The 12,072-nt window shown below is 54.1% G+C and overlaps 1 protein-coding gene across 2 annotated transcripts in view; it reads right to left on the bottom strand.

Moving 5' to 3' along the window:
* sos2 (son of sevenless homolog 2 (Drosophila)) overlaps positions 1–12,072 on the bottom strand; it is a 118,086-nt gene that overhangs the window by 57,700 nt on the left and 48,314 nt on the right. For both annotated transcript variants that reach the window (XM_071366818.1, XM_071366819.1), the window contains exons 4-5: positions 11,708–11,872; positions 9,777–9,983 (exon numbers count right to left, since the gene is read on the bottom strand). In XM_071366818.1, the coding sequence (XP_071222919.1) occupies positions 9,777–9,983; positions 11,708–11,872 (372 nt within the window). The remainder of the gene's footprint in view (positions 1–9,776; positions 9,984–11,707; positions 11,873–12,072) is intronic.

Below are 12,072 nucleotides of genomic sequence, written 5' to 3'. Positions count from 1 at the left end.
CCGCGTCTGTCGCCACCAAACCCCAATACTACCAGCCACCGTGTCTGTCGCCACCAAACCTCAATACCTCCGTGTCTGTCGCCACCAAACCTCAATACCTCCGTGTCTGTCGCCACCAAACCCCAATACCACCGTGTCTGTCGCCACCAAACCCCAATACCACCGTGTCTGTCGCCACCAAACCTCATTACTACCAGCCACCGTGTCTGTCGCCACCAAACCCCAATACCACCGTGTCTGTCGCCACCAAACCCCAATACCACCGTGTCTGTCTCCACCAAACCCCAATACCACCGTGTCTGTCTCCACCAAACCCCAAAACCACCGTGTCTGTCGCCACCAAACCTCATTACTACCAGCCACCGTGTCTGTCGCCACCAAACCCCAATACCACCGTGTCTGTCGCCACCAAACCCCAATACCGCCGTGTCTGTCGCCACCAAACCCCAATACTACCAGCCACCGTGTCTGTCGCCACCAAACCTCAATACCTCCGTGTCTGTCGCCACCAAACCCCAATACCACCGTGTCTGTCGCCACCAAACCCCAATACCGCCGTGTCTGTCGCCACCAAACCTCATTACTACCAGCCACCGTGTCTGTCGCCACCAAACCCCAATACCACCGTGTCTGTCGCCACCAAACCCCAATACTACCAGCCACCGTGTCTGTCGCCACCAAACCTCAATACCTCCGTGTCTGTCGCCACCAAACCCCAATACCACCGTGTCTGTCGCTACCAAACCTCATTACTACCAGCCACCGTGTCTGTCGCCACCAAACCCCAATACCACCGTGTCTGTCGCCACCAAACCCCAATACTACCAGCCACCGTGTCTGTCGCCACCAAACCTCAATACCTCCGTGTCTGTCGCCACCAAACCCCAATACCACCGTGTCTGTCGCCACCAAACCTCAATACCTCCGTGTCTGTCGCCACCAAACCCCAATACCACCGTGTCTGTCGCTACCAAACCTCATTACTACCAGCCACCGTGTCTGTCGCCACCAAACCTCAATACCTCCGTGTCTGTCGCCACCAAACCCCAATACCACCGTGTCTGTCGCCACCAAACCTCAATACCTCCGTGTCTGTCGCCACCAAACCTCAATACCTCCGTGTCTGTCGCCACCAAACCTCAATACCTCCGTGTCTGTCGCCACCAAACCCCAATACCACCGTGTCTGTCGCCACCAAACCCCAATACCGCCGTGTCTGTCGTCACCAAACCCCAATACCACCGTGTCTGTCGCCACCAAACCCCAATACCACCGCGTCTGTCGCCACCAAACCCCAATACCACCGCGTCTGTCTCCACCAAACCCCAATACCACCGCGTCTGTCGCCACCAAACCCCAATACTACCGCGTCTGTCGCCACCAAACCCCAATACTACTGTGTCTGTCGCCACCAAACCCCAATACCGCCAGCCACCGTGTCTGTCGCCACCAAACCCCAATACCGCCGTGTCTGTCGCCACCAAACCCCAATACCACCGCGTCTGTCGCCACCAAACCCCAATACCACCGCGTCTGTCTCCACCAAACCCCAATACCACCGCGTCTGTCGCCACCAAACCTCAATACCTCCGTGTCTGTCGCCACCAAACCTCAATACCTCCGTGTCTGTCGCCACCAAACCTCAATACCTCCGTGTCTGTCGCCACCAAACCCCAATACCACCGTGTCTGTCGCCACCAAACCCCAATACCGCCGTGTCTGTCGCCACCAAACCCCAATACCGCCGTGTCTGTCGTCACCAAACCCCAATACCACCGTGTCTGTCGCCACCAAACCCCAATACCACCGCGTCTGTCGCCACCAAACCCCAATACCACCGCGTCTGTCTCCACCAAACCCCAATACCACCGCGTCTGTCGCCACCAAACCCCAATACTACCGCGTCTGTCGCCACCAAACCCCAATACTACCGTGTCTGTCGCCACCAAACCCCAATACCGCCAGCCACCGTGTCTGTCGCCACCAAACCCCAATACCGCCGTGTCTGTCGCCACCAAACCCCAATACCACCGCGTCTGTCGCCACCAAACCCCAATACCACCGCGTCTGTCTCCACCAAACCCCAATACCACCGCGTCTGTCGCCACCAAACCCCAATACCACCGCGTCTGTCGCCACCAAACCCCAATACTACCGCGTCTGTCGCCACCAAACCCCAATACTACCGTGTCTGTCGCCACCAAACCCCAATACCGCCAGCCACCGTGTCTGTCGCCACCAAACCCCAATACCGCCGCGTCTGTCGCCACCAAACCCCAATACCGCCGTGTCTGTCGCCACCAAACCCCAATACCGCCGTGTCTGTCGCCACCAAACCCCAATACCGCCGTGTCTGTCGCCACCAAACCCCAATACCGCCGTGTCTGTCGTCACCAAACCCCAATACCGCCGTGTCTGTCGCCACCAAACCCCAATACCACCGCGTCTGTCGCCACCAAACCCCAATACCACCGCGTCTGTCTCCACCAAACCCCAATACCACCGCGTCTGTCGCCACCAAACCCCAATACTACCGCGTCTGTCGCCACCAAACCCCAATACTACCGTGTCTGTCGCCACCAAACCCCAATACCGCCAGCCACCGCGTCTGTCGCCACCAAACCCCAATACCACCGCGTCTGTCTCCACCAAACCCCAATACCACCGCGTCTGTCGCCACCAAACCCCAATACTACCGCGTCTGTCGCCACCAAACCCCAATACTACCGTGTCTGTCGCCACCAAACCCCAATACCGCCAGCCACCGTGTCTGTCGCCACCAAACCCCAATACCGCCGTGTCTGTCGCCACCAAACCCCAATACCACCGCGTCTGTCGCCACCAAACCCCAATACCACCGCGTCTGTCTCCACCAAACCCCAATACCACCGCGTCTGTCGCCACCAAACCCCAATACCACCGCGTCTGTCGCCACCAAACCCCAATACTACCGCGTCTGTCGCCACCAAACCCCAATACTACCGTGTCTGTCGCCACCAAACCCCAATACCGCCAGCCACCGTGTCTGTCGCCACCAAACCCCAATACCGCCGCGTCTGTCGCCACCAAACCCCAATACCGCCGTGTCTGTCGCCACCAAACCCCAATACCGCCGTGTCTGTCGCCACCAAACCCCAATACCGCCGTGTCTGTCGCCACCAAACCCCAATACCGCCGTGTCTGTCGCCACCAAACCCCAATACCGCCGTGTCTGTCGCCACCAAACCCCAATACCGCCGCGTCTGTCGCCACCAAACCCCAATACCGCCGCGTCTGTCGCCACCAAACCCCAATACCGCCGCGTCTGTCGCCACCAAACCCCAATACCGCCGCGTCTGTCTCCACCAAACCCCAATACCGCCGCGTCTGTCGCCACCAAACCCCAATACTGCCGCGTCTGTCGCCACCAAACCCCAATACTACCGTGTCTGTCGCCACCAAACCCCAATACCGCCAGCCACCGTGTCTGTCGCCACCAAACCCCAATACCGCCGTGTCTGTCGCCACCAAACCCCAATACCGCCGCGTCTGTCGCCACCAAACCCCAATACCGCCGCGTCTGTCTCCACCAAACCCCAATACCGCCGCGTCTGTCGCCACCAAACCCCAATACCGCCGCGTCTGTCGCCACCAAACCCCAATACTGCCGCGTCTGTCGCCACCAAACCCCAATACTACCGTGTCTGTCGCCACCAAACCCCAATACCGCCAGCCACCGTGTCTGTCGCCACCAAACCCCAATACCGCCGCGTCTGTCGCCACCAAACCCCAATACCGCCGCGTCTGTCTCCACCAAACCCCAATACCGCCGCGTCTGTCGCCACCAAACCCCAATACCGCCGCGTCTGTCGCCACCAAACCCCAATACCGCCGCGTCTGTCGCCACCAAACCCCAATACCGCCGCGTCTGTCGCCACCAAACCCCAATACCGCCGCGTCTGTCGCCACCAAACCCCAATACCGCCGCGTCTGTCGCCACCAAACCCCAATACCGCCGCGTCTGTCGCCACCAAACCCCAATACCGCCGCGTCTGTCGCCACCAAACCCCAATACCGCCGCGTCTGTCGCCACCAAACCCCAATACCGCCGCGTCTGTCGCCACCAAACCCCAATACCGCCGCGTCTGTCGCCACCAAACCCCAATACCGCCGCGTCTGTCGCCACCAAACCCCAATACCGCCGCGTCTGTCGCCACCAAACCCCAATACCGCCGCGTCTGTCGCCACCAAACCCCAATACCGCCGCGTCTGTCGCCACCAAACCCCAATACCGCCGCGTCTGTCGCCACCAAACCCCAATACCGCCGCGTCTGTCGCCACCAAACCCCAATACCGCCGCGTCTGTCGCCACCAAACCCCAATACCGCCGCGTCTGTCGCCACCAAACCCCAATACCGCCGCGTCTGTCGCCACCAAACCCCAATACCGCCGCGTCTGTCGCCACCAAACCCCAATACCGCCGCGTCTGTCGCCACCAAACCCCAATACCGCCGCGTCTGTCGCCACCAAACCCCAATACCGCCGCGTCTGTCGCCACCAAACCCCAATACCGCCGCGTCTGTCGCCACCAAACCCCAAAACCGCCGTGTCTGTCGCCATCAAACCCCAATACCGCCGTCATACGCCGTGTCTGTCGCCACCAAACCCCAATACCGCCGTGTCTGTCGCCACCAAACCCCAATACCGCCGTGTCTGTCGCCACCAAACCCCAATACCGCCGTGTCTGTCGCCACCAAACCCCAATACCGCCGTGTCTGTCGCCACCAAACCCCAATACCGCCGTGTCTGTCGCCACCAAACCCCAATACCGCCGTGTCTGTCGCCACCAAACCCCAATACCGCCGTGTCTGTCGCCACCAAACCCCAATACCGCCGTGTCTGTCGCCACCAAACCCCAATACCGCCGTGTCTGTCGCCACCAAACCCCAATACCGCCGTGTCTGTCGCCACCAAACCCCAATACCGCCGTGTCTGTCGCCACCAAACCCCAATACCGCCGTGTCTGTCGCCACCAAACCCCAATACCGCCGTGTCTGTCGCCACCAAACCCCAATACCACCAGACGCCGTGTCTGTCGCCACCAAACCCCAATACCGCCGTGTCTGTCGCCACCAAACCCCAATACCGCCAGCCACCGTGTCTGTCGCCACCAAACCCCAATACCACCGTGTCTGTCGCCACCAAACCCCAATACCACCAGCCGCCGTGTCTGTCGCCACCAAATCCCAATACCGCCGTGTCTGTCGCCACCAAACCCCAATACCGCCGTGTCTGTCGCCACCAAACCCCAATACCGCCGTGTCTGTCGCCACCAAACCCCAATACCGCCGTGTCTGTCGCCACCAAACCCCAATACCGCCGTGTCTGTCGCCACCAAACCCCAATACCGCCGCGTCTGTCGCCACCAAACCCCAATACCGCCGCGTCTGTCGCCACCAAACCCCAATACCGCCGCGTCTGTCGCCACCAAACCCCAATACCGCCGCGTCTGTCTCCACCAAACCCCAATACCGCCGCGTCTGTCGCCACCAAACCCCAATACTGCCGCGTCTGTCGCCACCAAACCCCAATACTACCGTGTCTGTCGCCACCAAACCCCAATACCGCCAGCCACCGTGTCTGTCGCCACCAAACCCCAATACCGCCGTGTCTGTCGCCACCAAACCCCAATACCGCCGCGTCTGTCGCCACCAAACCCCAATACCGCCGCGTCTGTCTCCACCAAACCCCAATACCGCCGCGTCTGTCGCCACCAAACCCCAATACCGCCGCGTCTGTCGCCACCAAACCCCAATACTGCCGCGTCTGTCGCCACCAAACCCCAATACTACCGTGTCTGTCGCCACCAAACCCCAATACCGCCAGCCACCGTGTCTGTCGCCACCAAACCCCAATACCGCCGCGTCTGTCGCCACCAAACCCCAATACCGCCGCGTCTGTCTCCACCAAACCCCAATACCGCCGCGTCTGTCGCCACCAAACCCCAATACCGCCGCGTCTGTCGCCACCAAACCCCAATACCGCCGCGTCTGTCGCCACCAAACCCCAATACCGCCGCGTCTGTCGCCACCAAACCCCAATACCGCCGCGTCTGTCGCCACCAAACCCCAATACCGCCGCGTCTGTCGCCACCAAACCCCAATACCGCCGCGTCTGTCGCCACCAAACCCCAATACCGCCGCGTCTGTCGCCACCAAACCCCAATACCGCCGCGTCTGTCGCCACCAAACCCCAATACCGCCGCGTCTGTCGCCACCAAACCCCAATACCGCCGCGTCTGTCGCCACCAAACCCCAATACCGCCGCGTCTGTCGCCACCAAACCCCAATACCGCCGCGTCTGTCGCCACCAAACCCCAATACCGCCGCGTCTGTCGCCACCAAACCCCAATACCGCCGCGTCTGTCGCCACCAAACCCCAATACCGCCGCGTCTGTCGCCACCAAACCCCAATACCGCCGCGTCTGTCGCCACCAAACCCCAATACCGCCGCGTCTGTCGCCACCAAACCCCAATACCGCCGCGTCTGTCGCCACCAAACCCCAATACCGCCGCGTCTGTCGCCATCAAACCCCAATACCGCCGTCATACGCCGTGTCTGTCGCCACCAAACCCCAATACCGCCGTGTCTGTCGCCACCAAACCCCAATACCGCCGTGTCTGTCGCCACCAAACCCCAATACCGCCGTGTCTGTCGCCACCAAACCCCAATACCGCCGTGTCTGTCGCCACCAAACCCCAATACCGCCGTGTCTGTCGCCACCAAACCCCAATACCGCCGTGTCTGTCGCCACCAAACCCCAATACCGCCGTGTCTGTCGCCACCAAACCCCAATACCGCCGTGTCTGTCGCCACCAAACCCCAATACCGCCGTGTCTGTCGCCACCAAACCCCAATACCGCCGTGTCTGTCGCCACCAAACCCCAATACCGCCGTGTCTGTCGCCACCAAACCCCAATACCGCCGTGTCTGTCGCCACCAAACCCCAATACCGCCGTGTCTGTCGCCACCAAACCCCAATACCACCAGACGCCGTGTCTGTCGCCACCAAACCCCAATACCGCCGTGTCTGTCGCCACCAAACCCCAATACCGCCAGCCACCGTGTCTGTCGCCACCAAACCCCAATACCACCGTGTCTGTCGCCACCAAACCCCAATACCACCAGCCGCCGTGTCTGTCGCCACCAAATCCCAATACCGCCGTGTCTGTCGCCACCAAACCCCAATACCGCCAGCCACCGTGTCTGTCGCCACCAAACCCCAATACCACCGTGTCTGTCGCCACCAAACCCCAATACCACCAGCCGCCGTGTCTGTCACCATGTTGGCTTATGAAGTCAACCAAAGAGTTTTCACAGCACACTACAACTGCAGGGCAGACGAGATACTTAGCTGACTACAGCTGTTCAGTTCTAATGATCAGTTACAGGTTTTGGTGTTTCCATTTATGTTTTGAGGTTGGACGTTAGCGCGTATAGCTCGTTAGTATGTAGGGCGCTCCGATTGGTGTCACCTCGTTAGTCAGTATGTATTACAGCTGTGCCGGTTGCCATCTCGTTAGTGGGAAGGTGTTTCACCTGTGCTGGCCCAGGTGCTATTTAAGAGCAGCTGGCCCAGTGCTCCAGGGGTCTTGATATCTGTGGAGGGTCAACACCTTTAGTTGTCTTGATATCTGTGGAGGGTCAACACCTTTAGTTGACTCTCACTATTTTGATTTCTGGACAAACAATCCTTTATCTGATCTTCCCTGTTTCTGTTTTGCTCCACCTTTTTGGTTTATTTCCTGTCTTTAAGTTTGGTGTTTGGTTTTTCTATTGTTTACTTCTTCTTGGGCAGGTTTAGTGGGTGCTCAGGGTGGGTGTCATTTAGGTCCCAGTTGGTGTTGCTAGTCAACTTTCAGTGGACACCCCCCATGAGTGTCTTTCAGTGGACACCCCCCATGAGTGTCTTTCAGTGGACACCTCCCATGAGTACCTTTCAGTGGACACCCCCCATGAGTGTCTTTCAGTGGACACCCCCATGAGTGTCTTTCAGTGGACACCCCCCATGAGTGCCTTTCAGTGGACACCCCCCATGAGTGTCTTTCAGTGGACACCCCCCATGAGTGTCTTTCAGTGGACACCTCCCATGAGTGTCTTTCAGTGGACACCTCCCATGAGTGTCTTTCAGTGGACACCTCCCATGAGTGTCTTTCAGTGGACACCCCCCATGAGTGTCTTTCAGTGGACACCCCCATGAGTGTCTTTCAGTGGACACCCCCCATGAGTGTCTTTCAGTGGACACCCCCCATGAGTGCCTTTCAGTGGACACCCCCATGAGTGCCTTTCAGTGGACACCCCCCATGAGTGCCTTTCAGTGGACACCCCCATGAGTGTCTTTCAGTGGACACCCCCCATGAGTGCCTTTCAGTGGACACCCCCATGAGTGCCTTTCAGTGGACACCCCCCATGAGTGTCTTTCAGTGGACACCCCCCATGAGTGTCTTTCAGTGGACACCCCCCATGAGTGTCTTTCAGTGGACACCTCCCATGAGTGTCTTTCAGTGGACACCTCCCATGAGTGTCTTTCAGTGGACACCCCCCATGAGTGTCTTTCAGTGGACACCCCCCATGAGTGTCTTTCAGTGGACACCTCCCATGAGTGTCTTTCAGTGGACACCTCCCATGAGTGTCTTTCAGTGGACACCCCCCATGAGTGTCTTCGGGAACCCCTCCTAAACAACAACACCGGTTCCGTTTTGATTGTTGGTTCCCTCTTCTGTTTGAGCGACATTATTTGGTTTTGTTGCTGGAGAACGTAACATGGTTTTACACTACAAATGGCTGCTTTGCTATGTGGTCAAACAAACTGTTTGGTAAGCTGTTTGTAAACTGTTTGTAAGCTGTTCGGTAAGCTGTTTGGTAAACTGTTGGTAAGCTGTTTGTAAGCTGTTTGGTAAGCTGTTTGGTAAGCTGTTTGGTAAGCTGTTTGGTAAGCTGTTTGGTAAACTGTTTGGTAAGCTGTTTGGTAAGCTGTTTGGTAAACTGTTTGTAAGCTGTTCGGTAAGCTGTTTGGTAAACTGTTGGTAAGCTGTTTGTAAACTGTTTGGTAAACTGTTTGTAAGCTGTTTGGTAAACTGTTTGTAAGCTGTTTGGTAAGCTGTTTGGTAAGCTGTTTGGTAAACTGTTGGTAAGCTGTTTGTAAACTGTTTGTAAACTGTTTGGTAAGCTGTTTGGTAAACTGTTTGTAAGCTGTTTGGTAAGCTGTTTGGTAAGCTGTTTGTAAACTGTTTGTAAGCTGTTTGTAAACTGTTTGTAAGCTGTTGGTAAGCTGTTTGGTAAGCTGTTTGGTAAGCTGTTTGGTAAGCTGTTTGTAAACTGTTTGTAAACTGTTTGTAAACTGTTTGTAAACTGTTTGTAAGCTGTTCGGTAAGCTGTTTGTAAACTGTTTGTAAACTGTTTGTAAGCTGTTCGGTAAGCTGTTTGGTAAACTGTTTGTAAGCTGTTTGGTAAGCTGTTTGGTAAGCTGTTTGGTAAACTGTTTGGTAAGCTGTTTGGTAAGCTGTTTGTAAGCTGTTTGGTAAGCTGTTTGGTAAGCTGTTTGGTAAACTGTTTGTAAGCTGTTTGGTAAGCTGTTTGGTAAGCTGTTTGGTAAACTGTTTGGTAAGCTGTTTGGTAAGCTGTTTGTAAACTGTTTGTAAGCTGTCTGCTGTGTTATGTTGGCTACTGTGTAAGATGACTGCCGTTTTATAAACTGTTCATAAAAGGTGTTCATAGCCTGTATTTACTGTTCTCACCTGAGGCGTGAAGATCTTGTTGTTGAACAGGAAGTGATGTCGGAACACCTTGATGATGAGGTCGAGCTCCCGCAGGTACTGACGCTCCTCTGCGATCTCCAGGCGCACCAGGTCGTCGTAGGTCAGCTCCCCGCACGACGACGGCTCCTCCGTACACTGAGACACCAGACCGATGTCCTCGTCCTGGTCAAACATGTCCATGAGGACCTGAGACAGAGACATCATTGGTCAAACACGCCCATAAACATCTACACTGAGACAGGTTACCAAGTCAACCAGGTACAGTTCCGTCAGAAAGTATTCAGACCCCTTGGCTTAATCCACATTTTGTTGTGTCACAGCCTGAATTCAAAATAGATTAAATAAATCACCCATCACATAATAATCCCATAAAGACAAAGCAAATACATGTTTTTAGAAATTGTCGCAGAATTATTGAATATGAAATACAGAAATATCTCATTTCCATAAGAATTCACACCCGAGTCAATACATGTTAGAGTCCCCTTTGACAGTGATTACAGCTGTGACTCTTTCTGAGTAAGGTCCCCAAGAGATTCGCGCACCCTGGATTGTGTACAACATTTCAGGCTCAAGTTGGTTGTTGATCATTGCTAGACAGCCATTTTCAAGTTATGTCATAGATGTTCAAGCCGATTTAAGTCAAATCTGTATCTAGGCCACTCAGGAACATTCAAAGTCGTCTTGGTAAGCAACTCCAGTAAATATTTGGCCTTGTGTTTTAGCTCATTGTCCTGCTGAACGGTGACTTTCCCAATATCTGTTGGAAAGCAGACTGAACCAGGTTTTCCTCAAGGTTTTTTGCCTGTGCTTAGCTCTATTCCTTTTATTTTATCAAAAAAAAAAACTCCCTAGTCCTTGCCCGATGACAAGCATACCCATAACATGATGCAGCCACCACTATGCTTGAACATATGGAGAATGGTACTCAGTGATGCGCTGTGTTGGAGTTGCATAACGCTTTGTATTCAGGATGAAGATATTTCTTTGCCACTTTTTTGCAGTTTTACTTTAGTGCCTTGTTGGCACTAAATAGTTGTATTCTGTACAGGCTTCCTTCTTTTCACTCTGTCATTTAGGTTAGTATTGTAGAGTAACTACAGTGTTGTTGAACCATCACCAGTTTTCTCCTATCGCAGCCATTGAACTCTGTTTACGCTGTTTTAAAAAGTCCCCATTGGTCTCATGGTGAAATCACTGACCGGTTTCCTTCCTCTCCGGCAACGGGGTTAGAAAGGACGACTGTATCTTTGTAGTGACTGGGTGTAATCAATAACTTCACCATGCTCAAAGGGATATTCAACGTTTGCTTCTTTAATTTTTTTTACCCATCAACCAATAGGTGTCCTTCTTTGCGAGGCATTGGAAAACCTGGTCTTTGTAGTTGAATATGTGTTTGAAATTCACTGCTCTACTGAGGGACCTTACAATTATCTGTATGTGTGAGGTACAGAGATGAGGTAGTCATTCAGAAATCATGTTAAACGCCATTATTGAATACAGAGTCCATGCAACTTATTATGTGACTTGTTAAGCACATTTTTACTCCTGAACGTATTTAGGTTTGCCAAAACAAAGGGGTTGAATACTTATTGACTCAATACATTTCAGCTTTTCAGTTTGAATTAATTTGTAAACATTTCTAAAAACATAATTCCACTTTTACATTATTAGGGTATTGTGTGTAGAGGCCAGTGAAACAAACTCTAAATTTAATCCATTTTAAATTCAGGCTGTAACACAACATTTGGAAAAAGTCAGGGGGTGTGAATACCTTCGAAATATTTACCTACTTTGGAGTGGATTGGCATTGAGGGGTGACTCTGAGACATACAATGACACACAGAGACAGACGGACACAGAGACAGACGGACACAGAGACAGACGGACAGCGGGTATAGGTTTCCTACCTTGTCTGCACACATGGACACCTTGATGTCTTGCTGGCTGATCTCATAGTGTCTGATGTTACCAACGTAGTTTCCTGCTAGCTTCAAGATGTCAGCCGATATGTACTCTAGCACCGCCACGATGTAGAGGCAGACGTGGTAGTCTATCTTATAACCCAGGACCTCCTGTTGACGGGACAAACAGCAGGGGAAGAGGCATAAGGTATAAGGAATATACAGTTGCAAAATCACAGAAAATGTCCCCAAATTCTTAGGCTTTCCAGAAATCCTGGTTTGAGGATTCCCGGAATCAGGAGGGAAAAAAACGAAGACAGAACCCTCCAACCAGGATGTATTAAATGAGGGCCTGAATAAGGACAGGTGAT

The sequence above is a fragment of the Salvelinus alpinus genome, chromosome 25 (genome assembly GCF_045679555.1).
Source record: "Salvelinus alpinus chromosome 25, SLU_Salpinus.1, whole genome shotgun sequence".
Taxonomy (NCBI): domain Eukaryota; kingdom Metazoa; phylum Chordata; class Actinopteri; order Salmoniformes; family Salmonidae; genus Salvelinus; species Salvelinus alpinus.
The sequence above is the reverse complement of the archived record's forward strand: the minus strand, read 5'-3'. Positions and strand labels throughout refer to the sequence as shown.